General features: G+C 50.2%; 1 protein-coding gene across 1 annotated transcript; it reads right to left on the reverse strand.

Moving 5' to 3' along the window:
• Positions 1 to 6,387: 6,387 nt before the first annotated feature.
• On the reverse strand, positions 6,388 to 12,044 carry SSTR3 (somatostatin receptor 3). The gene is made up of 2 exons (XM_067559008.1): positions 11,678 to 12,044; positions 6,388 to 8,273 (listed from the first exon to the last, which is right to left on the reverse strand). Exon 2 carries the CDS (start codon positions 8,234 to 8,236, stop codon positions 7,013 to 7,015), a length of 1,224 nt encoding a protein of 407 aa, XP_067415109.1. The 5' UTR covers positions 8,237 to 8,273; positions 11,678 to 12,044; the 3' UTR covers positions 6,388 to 7,012.

The following is a 12,044-nucleotide window of genomic DNA, read 5'->3' on the forward strand; positions in this document are numbered from 1 at the left end:
GGCTCTTATGCAATTACTGTCTTTTGCATCCTGCCTTGGAGGAGGGTCTGGTCCTTTGTGAGTACCTCCCCTATACTCTGGACTGGGCCAAACTGAGCAATCTCCCTCCCACCCCCACCCCCATCATTACTTGTTCAACTCAACAGCTGATTCCCCTTTTGGAGCAGGACCTACACCTTAGGCTGAGAGCCAGCCCTGCTCTGGGAAGGAGGGAATGAGTGTTTTCTACTAGTCAGCAAAGGGAGTCGTTAGGCTTTCTTAGTTCTCTTCGCAACCACGCCACCGACTCACTGTGTTGCGGACAAGTCACTTAGGCTCGCTTGGCCTTCGTAATACGGGCATATAAACCAAGTTATTGAAAAATGACTAGTGATTTTAGGGGCCTGAATTTTTGGGAACCCAAAAGACATCATGAAGAGGCCAGATTGTCAGGAGGTGCTGAGCTCCTGTCTTCTGACAATGGTCCTTTAGAGCAGGTCAGGCTGGGCACCCAGCATCACTAGTCACATCTGATAATCTTGGCCCTAATTCCTACCTCACAGGGGTGTTATAAGGCTAAATTAATTTGTTTGTAGACTTTCAGAGGCCTGTGCTTTATTACCCTGTAAACCAGTGCCCTTCACACCCAAGGCAGTGCTAGCCACAGCTCTGCCCAAGGATGGATTAAGGCTAGATGGAGCCTGAAATGACTGACAATGTGATCCATAAACCAGTCCATGTTCTTCGCAGAGCAGCTGCCGGATTTTAGGGCCCCTCTGGAAAATACGAGGTGCTGTCTGAGCTGATGTTTGCTTCTGCTTTAGTCTGCTCTTCTTGTGCAGCAGCTCGGCGTGATGGCACTTGTTTCATGGTGCACAGATGGTAACATTGTAGGCTGCATCTACCACATTTGCAGTGCTTCGCGCCCAGGGTCCCCAGCAAGGAGCACATCAAAGACACCTAGATGAGAGATGTCTCACAGATGGAATCAACTTGGTGGCTGGAGCGCAGGGCCGGTTTGGGTTCCCATCTAAGCCTTTTTCTCAGTACGGGCTATTCATATATGGGTCCCATTCTGGGGCTCATGTGACCCACTCCCTTCCCAGGCGCCTCTTGCTCACCCCCAAAACCGTCCAGTACACTCAGCTGCCCTGCAAAATGCCACATTGTCAGAGTGGAGGTGACTGTGCCTCTCCCAGCACGGGACACCCCAAGGTGGGGAGACTCCACTTTTCCAGGACAAAACGACCCACCTCCCACCCCGAGGAGATATTCTGCTTCTTTAGCAGGGTCAGGATCTTCCATCAGACTGGGTCAGCCAACGGGATGATGTCCCTTCCCCCTGCGCAGTGCTAACACAATCAGTTACCTCCACGGGCCAGTCAGACCCTGGAGCAGTCTTGACTCCCAGCTTAGTGAGCCAGGGCCTCATCCAAAGCCCGTTGATGTGAAAAGCCGTCTTTCCATTGACTTCAGTGTGCTTTGTGTCCATAGGTGATGGAACGAGGGGTGCCCGCCGGCTTGAAGTGGTTTCCATCATAAACAGGGTTTACAGTTTGGTTCAATGGCTCTCAGCACCCCCCACAATACAAATTGTCCTAGAATCCCTGTTTGTGTGGGGCAGCAAATGTGTCAGAGTTATCTTGGCCACAGATGAGAATTGTCTGCACAGCAGTAACAGGTATCTCCTGTTTGGGGCCAGATCACCCCTGTTTCCATCCCCTCAAATCCTTTTTGACCTGACACCCTAGAAATGGAGGGGAAGAGAACACGCAACCAGGCCGGATAGGGGCCAATGTGAGTAAATAGCTCCCCCTGCAGGAGAAACGGAGAGCAGCACCTACAGCCACTGTTAAACTCTTCCTCTGCTTCAAGCTTTGTCCACACTGGCACATTCTGTGCCCTGCTGTGAGTGGGAAGTGAGTGACCGGATAGCAAGTATAAAAAATCGGGACAGGGGTTGGGGGGGAGTAATAGGCGCCTATATAAAAAGAAACCCCAAATATCGGGAATGTCCCTATAAAATTGGGACATCTGGTCACCCTAGCTTCATCCGGCACTCAGTACAGTAATTGGTAGTCTTTCCATTCACCTGGAATGGGGTTTGGATTGGGCCCCATGCAAAGAAGACATAGTGTTGCCCACACAGAGAAGCCATGGTGCCCAAGCAGTTTGGCCTTGCCTACTCCAGCTCTAGGTGCACTGCACTTCTGGCTAACAACAGGCATAGAATGCGCTAGGTAAGGTGTCTGCCTGTACTACAGTCCGATCTACAGCCCCTTGCTTCTAACTTAACAGGAGACCCCCCAGTATAAGACCATTTGAAGGGACCAGGATGTGTTGCAAGCATGTTTCTAAATGTCTGCATAGACCACATATGTGAGTCAGCATGCACATACGTGTGTTACATGTGTGTATACTTTTAGGTTTGCATGTATGTTACACAGGAGGACTGTATACATACTAGATGGTACATGTTCTACTGAGTGTGCATATGTTTAGGTGGGAGCTGTGTCTGTATTTTGTGTGTCTGCATGACATGCTGGATGTGAGATCTGTGTGCGGTGGGTGCCTTCTGTGTGCGTTTGCATATTTTACGCTTGGGAAGGCAAAGAACACTAAGTTTTCATGAGCAAATATTTGCATATTTTCCACTCGTTCGAGCAGATAAAGGATTTCAGTTTGCTATTGCATCCCCAGGAGAGCAGGGAGCATCTATCTGTTCACATCTCCTTGCATTTTTATCGGTTGGTTCCCCTGCATCAAAAACTGTTTAGAAAGCCTGCAGCCTTGATCTGTGCTCCCAAACAATTCTGAAGTGAAGACACAAGCTATGTGCCCTGCGTAGGTTTGCCATTCAACTTATCAGAGCTGCTGCTTCACCATACAGATCGTGTAAACAATGGCTTCTTGAAAATAGCTGAGAAGGACGTCAAGTGCAGGATGTGTAAGCAGCACTGCCTTGTAACGTTCCCCCCTTCCTTCCCCCATCCGCCCCCAGTCAGGTTTAACCCCTTCCCCATGGTCCCTTTCATATTTGCAAAGTTCTCTTCAAAGAAGTTACAGCAGCAGATTAGGGTCAAACAGAAAGCAGGTACAACTGAGTGATTGTGTGGGTGTATTTGATGTTGTGCGGGGTATGTAGGGTGTTGTGTTGTGAGTATATTTTCAAGGTCAATAATAAGATCCCTGTTTTAAATACATATGTGTATGCAAGTGCGGGCACAAACACATGCACACACACACTTTTGTCGTGGCCAGTGGAACGGGGTCCTTATATTTGTAAGCACCCCGACTGTGATCAAACACAAGCAGGGAAGAGGTATTGCAGGGGGCTGCTGGAAGCACTGTGGCCTCTGCTAGACTTGCAGCTCTGGCCTCTACGTGATAAGAATGAAACCCTTTGTGTGGCGGAGGGTTTGATGGCACCCTTATCTCTGTGTCTCTGCAGCCAGAATAGAAAAATCCATTTCCATGTCTGATTGGAATAAATCCCCCTGAACACGTCCAGAATTCAACTAGCTGCTGTGTATGACTTCAGCCCCTGTTCTTCCCAGAGCCAGCCCACTGCAGGGCACAACCAGAAAGGACGCACAGGGCCACAACACTAGTGCCATTTACACACAGCAATACAAGCAGACTGCAGTCGTGAACTCACCAGAGTGAAGATGGAGGTGGAGCTGTGGGACAAAGCTCGTTGAAAATTTTCACTCCACCTTTTTTCCCCCTAATAGAAACAGCCTTTTCATCAACAAGGAAAAACTCTGCAGAAAATCTTTGGTATTAAAAATTTGTTCTGACTTTTTGATGAAAAAAAAGGAAAAAAAAATAAAAAAGTTTTTTTCCATTTTCATTTTCTATTTGTTTTCTTCCCCCCTTTTTTCCATTTTGCCACTGGAAAAAAGGGGGAAGCAGAGAAACAAAGGTGTGGGAGGGCATGCTTTTCTTCAGTGCAAAAATTAGAACATGTTGCAATTTTTCATGAAATATCTTGAAAAAATAAAACCTGTTGAACATTTTCACCGAAACATACAATTTTTCAACCAGCTCCATGGTGAGAGCTGAAGAGCGGCCTTTCCAATGGGCATAGTCTAGTGAAATCAACAACACGCTGAGTCCCGTCTGCAGAGTTGAACAGCCCAGCATTTCTGCATCTAGATGTTACAGGCAAAAAGGTCTTTGGGGTTTCAATCCTGATCTCTTGTACCAGAGGGGGCTGCAGAGGCTGACTATGAGTTCCCCCTCAATCCATTAACCTGGTCAAGATTTTTTCTACTTCATCCTATGGTCAAGAAGGCATGCATAGTATATTAATAATATACTTGATAGCCAGGGATCCCCACCTCTCTAAAGCAGCAGCTAGAGGAGCCATGCAGTCAGTCTAAGAGGAGATGGAAAACTTTCATGTATCTGCTCCCCACAAACTCTGAGCTGCCTCTCTCTTGCTGTATCTTTCCCAACTGCTCCACTCATTCCTCTCTCTCCTCAGAAATAAGCTACCAGCTGTCTCCCTTTCCAGAAGGCCAACGCTATCTTCACTACATCCTCCAGCAGTGCTTTCTGCTTCAGAATTACCCAGAATTCCCCTTGACTTGCTATGGGGTCTCCTAATAGCAGGATCGAGACATCTTCCTATTTACCTATCATATTTATACTGCATCCATCATTGTGAGATCTAGACCCTTTTCTCTCCAGTGCCTGTTGCCTCTTGTACCATACAATAGATGGGAGCTCTGGAAGTTCATCATGGCTCTGTTGGGATCTCATGATCCCTTCTCTTGCTGGTGACCAGATGACCGCTGGAATTCCTTCCACAATCAGAACTAGCCACTGAGATTGGCTAACTCACTGTAGTTGCTGGGGGTTTGCTCCTTAGGCTACAGACTGCATTAGAGTCCATGAGAGGGGATCTCTGCATGGATTAAGTCTCCAAAAGTATAGGAGAAAGGAGGAGACATGAAGAGTCACTACAACCAAGTGATTTAGGAGGAAAAAGATCAGATAGTAAGGCAGTGAAATCTTTCCTCACACCGGGATATGTATCCCTATCTTAATATGCGTAAACCTTTCCTGGCCAAGCAAAGGTAATGCCTTTCATCAAAGAGAGACTTGCCATATCTGGTACCAGGGTGGATGCTTCAGGAATCAGAAAAGGGGACTTGGGGTCATTAGCCTTCACTCATGGATTGTCTGGTACCAGGATACTGGGTTCAGGGAGAAGAAAGGAGGGTGGGGGAAGGGTTATTACTCACTGATTGTCCAGTGCTGGGACAGCAGGGTCAAGGGGATCAGCCTTAGTCCCACCTCCAGCCACAGAGAATCCAGCGCCTGGACATCAGTATCTGTTAACCCTCCCTGACAGCCAATCCAGCACTGGCTTAGTGGAAGACACTTACCCTAGTAGACTCCTTGCCCAGCCCTGGCCGCTTTCCTTGGGCTTTGATAACCCTACCCTGACCAACAGGTTCTCATGTTGGCACATATTGATTCTGACTGAATTCGCTTCTACCATCTCCTCAGGAATGTGATTCCACTGTGCTGTTGATCTCACCATTAAAGGCTCTTTTCTCAGCTGGTCCCACTGCATTTTTCTCGTTTTGCTTCAGATCCCTTTTGCGCTTTCGGTTCTGTGGCTGCTCCCTGAGACAACACAACTCACCCCTCACAGTCTCACCCCTCCCTTTCGGAGGTGCCCCTTGAACTGAAAAGTATTACTACTCCAGAGTGACACCATTTACACATCCTGCAGGATCCTTCCGCACCCCTTGGAGCACTTTCTCCTCTTGGTTAGTCTTTAACACTCTCCCTGTTTCCCCAAAGCCGATTCTGGAGGAGGGTGCCCCGAACCCTACGGAAGACTCTGGTTCCAAGTTACTTACTGATCGCTGTAGCTTAGCAACCGCATTGATAGAAAAGTTCAAGGTATGGGGAGAGGCTTTTATCAGAGCCTACAGGAATGGAGCAAGGCAGAGAGGGAGACACTCACACATACCTCCCGTATGCAGCCACTTCTTCACCAAACCCATGCAGGCCAATCCACCTCTGTACACATGCACACCCACCCCATACACACACCCCACAGACACAGCCAGAGACAAATCAACCCTCCGCCCCTGTACAGACAGCCCCACAAAGACAAAATCAGTCCCTGCACCTGTTCAAACACCTCACATCCACACACTTACAGACAAACCAATCCCGAACCCCTGTACGTACACACGTGCATGCGCACACACACACACACAGCCCTATATGGGCAACGCCATAGTCACAACAATTCACACCCTCTCTCCTGCAGAGCTACCCCTGCACACAGACATGCCCCTGCCCCATTTTCACACACACACACCTTCATCATCCCGACACAATCACACTCACACATGGACTGATCCTTTGAAATTGTTCAGGGAGTTCCAAACCTTTATGTTTTATTCATGATAAGATAGAGGAGGGCGGTGGAAAGAACAGCTTGCAGAAAGCCCTGCCCCCAACCCATGGCTTCTTGGTCTCCTCCCATCCCCCGGGACAAAATAACACCATTAAACCCCTGGGATCTAGAGACGGGGAAGGGTGTGTCTCATATTCTGCCCCACTGCCCTAAACAAGCCCTATTGGACTAGTGTGCACATGGGACATCAAAGAACCAGGATCTTCTATGCAGTTGAGACGATATCAGGTCACACAGGAGGTGGTCCCATGGACACTGGGACAACTTGGGCAGCTACCCAGGGCATTCGAATAATTAGCAGCCACTTGTAATACTCTGTGGGAATTCAGTGCTGGTCTCCTGTCTGCAGCTCCCCATCCCCTGCCCTTGTCCAGTCCCCCTTTTGAGCCCCACCTAGATGCCATCACCCTGCCCTTCCCACAGGGATTCCTGAAGTCATAGGTGGCGCTCTGCCCTTCCATACACTCCTCAAACTCTCCCCAAATCAAGTGGAGCCTGGGGCCTTGCTACCTCCCTGTCCACAACACACACATCCTGCTCCCACAGGGACTGGCTGGAGTGTCCTGGAGACCTCCCTTCCAGTCACTATAAATAACTGATGTGCAGCGCACTGGATTTAGCACAGCTCCCAGGTTCCTCAGGGAGTGGTTTCTGCTCGCTGCCTCCTCCTGCTCCACTGGTCAGGGGAAACTCCTGTCTGCCATTGCCGTTCTGGGCAATCTTGCTGAGCCTGCTCTCCTCCATCTCCTCCTCCTCCTCCTCTTCCTCTTCAGTCTTCTCTATGGGACGTGCCACCATCTCCTGGCTCTGAACTCGGCGGGACGGCCTCAGGATGGCCCTGCGGAAGCCCTGCTTGAAACGGTAGGACAGGAAGCCGTAGATGATGGGGTTGGCACAGCTGTTGGCGTAGGGCAGCACCACGACGAGGAAGTAGATGCCAAAGAGAGACGGCTCCTTGGGCAACGGGCAGACGACGTTGATGATGTTGAGCACGTAGAAGGGCAGCCAGCAGAGAACAAAGACAGCCACCACAGCCACCACCATGCGCGTGACCCTGTGCTCCGACCGCTTGCGCTTGGATGACAGGGCCCACACCTTCCTGCCAGACGACCGGACCTTGATGACGATGAGCAGGTAGCAGAGGCAGATCACCAGCAAGGGCCCGAAGAAGCCCAGCACGGCCATGTAGATGATAAAGCCAGCTCTCCAAACAGAGGCTGGCTCGGGCCACTGGATGTGGCAGGTTCTCATCCCCAGCGGGACGTTGGAGAACACAACCACCGGCAACACCACCACCGACGACAGCACCCACACTGTGGTGCTAACGGCTTTGGCCACGCGGGCCGTCCGCCATTTTGATGACTTCCCCGGGTGGACGACGGCCAGGTAGCGGTCGACGCTCATCACGGTCAGGCAATAGATGCTGGTGAACTGGTTTATGGCATCCACGGCCATCACCAGCCGGCACATGAAGGAGCCGAAGGGCCAGTAGGACAGCGTGTTCTGCGCAGCCAGGAAGGGCAGCCCCAGCATGAAGAGCTCATCCGCCAGCGCCAGGTTGAGGATATAGACACTGGTCACCGACTCGCTCACCGAGTGGCTCAGAACCACATAGATTACCAGGGAGTTCCCAACAAGCCCTACAACGCAGACAATGAGGTAGACCAGGGGGATGAGAACTCCACTGACATTCATGCCCGGGCTGGCAGCTGTGGATAGGTTCCCTGGGATGGAACTTGCCCAGCTGGTGGAGGTGTTCCCCTCCTCCAAAGCCACGGGAGTGGGGAAGGTGAAATCAGGAGAGTTCATGGCCGAGGAAGGCTGGGGCGATCTCCCACTGGGTCAGCTGGAAGGTTGAGGGCAGAAGAAGAAGAAATGTATTTACACTTAAAAAATCACAGCCAAACCAGCCACATGTAAAATAACAGACATAACGCTGTGTGGACCCAGACACACGTGGGAGGGAGAGGGGAGTTTTCAGATGCTGGAGTCTCTGGAGCACACAGGAGAATGTCAGACATGACCAGCTGTTTAAGAACGACCATTGGGTGATTGGGACCAGAAGGAAAATGGCCCAAAGTACAGCTAAGGGACTTCCCGGGGGAAAAGAGCCCAAAGGAGCAACCACAGGCCTCTGTTTCCTATTGAAAATGGCTCAGGGGCTGGGGAAGTTAATCTCAGGGGACCTGATTCTCATTCTCACTAAAGCCTCTTTACACTGACCCAGGAGCATATTCCTTATGTACATCCTGGGGAAGGGCTCCCAAGCAGGATCCCTCCGTGGAGCCACCCCACCCAGATCTTGTCTCCACATTGCTCAAAGTCAATATTGCGGCTTGGGCAATTGGACTGGATCCTGGTGGAAGTTGCCCTGGTGTTATTGTCCACCCCCACTACTGAGGCTGAGAAATCCCCTTGAAGTCCAGAGCAAATGTTAGAGGCTTGGCTTAGTGCCCTGGGAGAGGGAGAGGCAGGTTTTCATCATCCCTACACATGAAAAAAGGAGGAGACAGAGTATTTATAACATCCAACTGGAGGCAGATGGAGTTATACATCCAGACACCAAACGCTCTCGCTTTCTCTGCATCCCAGCAGCAATCAGCTTTCTTGAATCCAGGTTGCTAATGGAAGGGGTAGTGCCTGCCTTATCCCTCCCTAGCACCAAAACAACCTTCAAGCCCTCCTAATTTTTTGGTGCACAATTGCCCATCAAATCAGGCTTTGGCATGGAAACGGCACTCAGAGCAAACCCTGAACAAACAGGCAGTTGCGTGTGCCAGCTCTCCACTGACAAAGGGAGAGATTTAATGGGAGGCGAGGAGACGTAAGTCTCATCCCTCGCCTCTTTGGAGCAGGGCTGAGGCCACATGGAAGCTGCAGCCCAGCACAGAGCAAAATTTGGAGACTCAGTACCTTGCGCCAATCTACGTCGGGGGATTCTATGGTGGCATGTCTGTGAAGCTCTTTGACTATCAGGGCTCTGGAGATTTTCAATGGCAGCCTCATGCCTTTGTCACCCCTTGGTGTATTGATCCTACTGCTTTATTAGCTCCTCAAATAGCCATGTGAAAGTAGGGAGGACTTGCATGGAAAGGGATGCCTCAGGAATAAAGGGCACTTTTCCCACCCCAGTCTCACCCGATGGTTTGGCACAGGAGACCCTTCAATGTTTCAAAGCTTAGCTCAGCTTCTTTTGCCTAGTAATGAGGGCTGGAAATCTCAAAGGATGCCATTTCCAGTCCTACCGGCCCCCAGCAGCCCAGAAATACCCTGAGAACTATTTGCCCTCATGGTGTTTTTCAAACCGTACCAAATTAGGACATACAAAGATTTGACATTAAAAAGATCTAAAAAAACCCCAAACACAAATCAAACTTCTGGAAGCCTCAGGCAAAGTCTAAGGTTTGGGTTGGTTCTTATAATATCAGAACATGTTCTGATGAGCCCCACAGAGATACCTCCTCTGGGTCATCACCGGGCCTCTCATTTTTCATACCTTCTACTTGTGCTGCCCTGATTCTCTACCAAATACAACTAGGACATCTTTTTGGTGTCCTTCTTATCGGTGTTCGAATGATCTTTTGGTTTATGAAAGGGGTAGGGTGGAAATGCCAAGAGAGGGGACTGAATTGCTTAGGGAAGTCCAAGGGTAGGGGGAGGGAGGGGTGTAATGGGATGAAATTGGACAATGGGAAATTCAGGCTGACTATCAGGGAAGATTTCTTGATGGTGAAGTCCCCGGGGCTGTGGAATAGACTTGCAATGGAAGCCCCATCACTTGGGCCATTTAATATGAGACAGGGCAAAGCCCTGAGAATATACTGCAAGGAGCCACCGTGGCTGGCTGTGAAAGATGGACTGAATAGAAAGTGCACCCTGCATCTCGGTAGAGAGTTAGACTAGATGACCCTTGCGGTCCCTTCTAACCCTATGGGTCTATGGTTCTGTCCTTAGATCCTTTCCAGTTTCTAATGTCTATGATTCTTTGAGCTTTTCTCCAAGCTTTTCCATCTCAGTGATGCACATACGTGTTAATTTTTTCAGGGGAGTGGCAGGCAGGTAGAGTGATAAAGGGTATATCCTCACTGCACAGTAAAGCACAGATCTGTGGGTTTGTGGACTCAGTATTTCCAAGCCTGCACTTGAGCATAAACACTGCATTATAAGCTTGGGTTTATAGCTGCTGACCCTGTGTCTCCCAGCCATGCTAACGTGTCCATAGTGCATTAGACAGACCTTCTGACTCAGGTTTGCAGCTTAAGCTGCCTCTACACTGCGAAATGTGTGGTTGGACCTGGGTCGCCCCGGGACTCAGCTCTGACCCATCCAGGTCCAGGGTGCTTGCTCAACCCTGAGTCAGAGCCCAGGCTTTAATGTGCCGTGTAGATGTACCCATAGAATAGGAATAGACTGATGGCAAGAAGTAAGGAGTGGTGACACGTAAGTCTCAGAAAGAGTGGCAGGTGGAAGCAAGGGATCTCTGTGAGTGCTCTGACTGCCTGCATGAGCTCTCATGGCAGTGTTGGTGAGGATGGACCGCTGGGAAGTGGCGCCGATGAGGTGGACCCAGTGGGGTTGAGGAAGCTATTGGGAGGCACCTGGGATGTAAGATCAAGAGCCTGGTTCCTTAGATTATAAGCTTTTTGGGACAGGGACTTTTTGTAAGTGTATGTACAGCACCTAGCACTAAAGGGCCCTGACGGAGCCTTGAGGTGCTCCAGTAATGCAAATAATAAACAATACCAATGGGAAGTGTGTGTTTGTACTTAGAGATTGGGGTCCCAGGGAGGTGGGGGTTGTTTGTAAGTTAAATACCAATTTCTATCTTTATCTAAAAAATCCAAATTCTTTAGGAATAAGAAACCTTTTCCCCTCACTTCGTCAGTGGGAAACGAGGGGTCGGAGGGAGAAATGCTGGAGTGGGGGAGAGCAGCAGGGGCAATAGGTCAGATTTTAAAGTGACAGGAAGCCCACCTAGAATTCCCTGAGGCATTACCCTTGAAACCTGCACCTCCTCCATCCCTTCCACCTCGCCTAGCACCCATTCATTCCTACTTTAATTCATGACTCTATCTCATCCCCTGCACCGGATAGAGACCCCAGGGCCATTGCCAGCCGCCAGTCTGTGGGGACGGAGTGGGGCAGGGGAGGCGGCAGGTTTCATTTTGGGGGGCTGCCGAATCAACTTCTGCACATGATAGCACCTGGAGGAGAGGATGGAAAGAGGAGGCAGATCTGCCCGGTACTTACGCGTCAATGGGATTTACATTTTCCTCCATGCGCCGGGAGAATATGTGTCATATCGTTTCTTCCCCTTTAAAAAAAACATCCTCCAACAATGAAATCTCTGTGTGGGTTGAGTCCTTCTGGGGCTGAAATTCCTTGTCACACTTCTCTTCAGAGGTGCCCGCTGCCCTCACCTTTTCTGCTGCTCCAGAGGTGGGACGTTTGTGTCTTCCTCCAGCACTGCCGCATCGGCCTGATCACACTCTCCCATCTGGTCTCCAGTGCTCGCCTGCTGCAGGGATCAGACCCAGCATCGCTCGGTGGAGCCAGGGCTCCCCTCGCCAGCTCTCCTGCTGCTGAAGTGGGGGTTTGGCTGACAGGGTTAGGTAGA

This window comes from Emydura macquarii, unplaced genomic scaffold (assembly GCF_026122565.2).
Source record: "Emydura macquarii macquarii isolate MOO-44397 ecotype Brisbane River unplaced genomic scaffold, CSIRO-AGI_Emac_v2 contig_2205, whole genome shotgun sequence".
In the NCBI taxonomy this organism is placed as follows: Eukaryota; Metazoa; Chordata; order Testudines; family Chelidae; genus Emydura; species Emydura macquarii.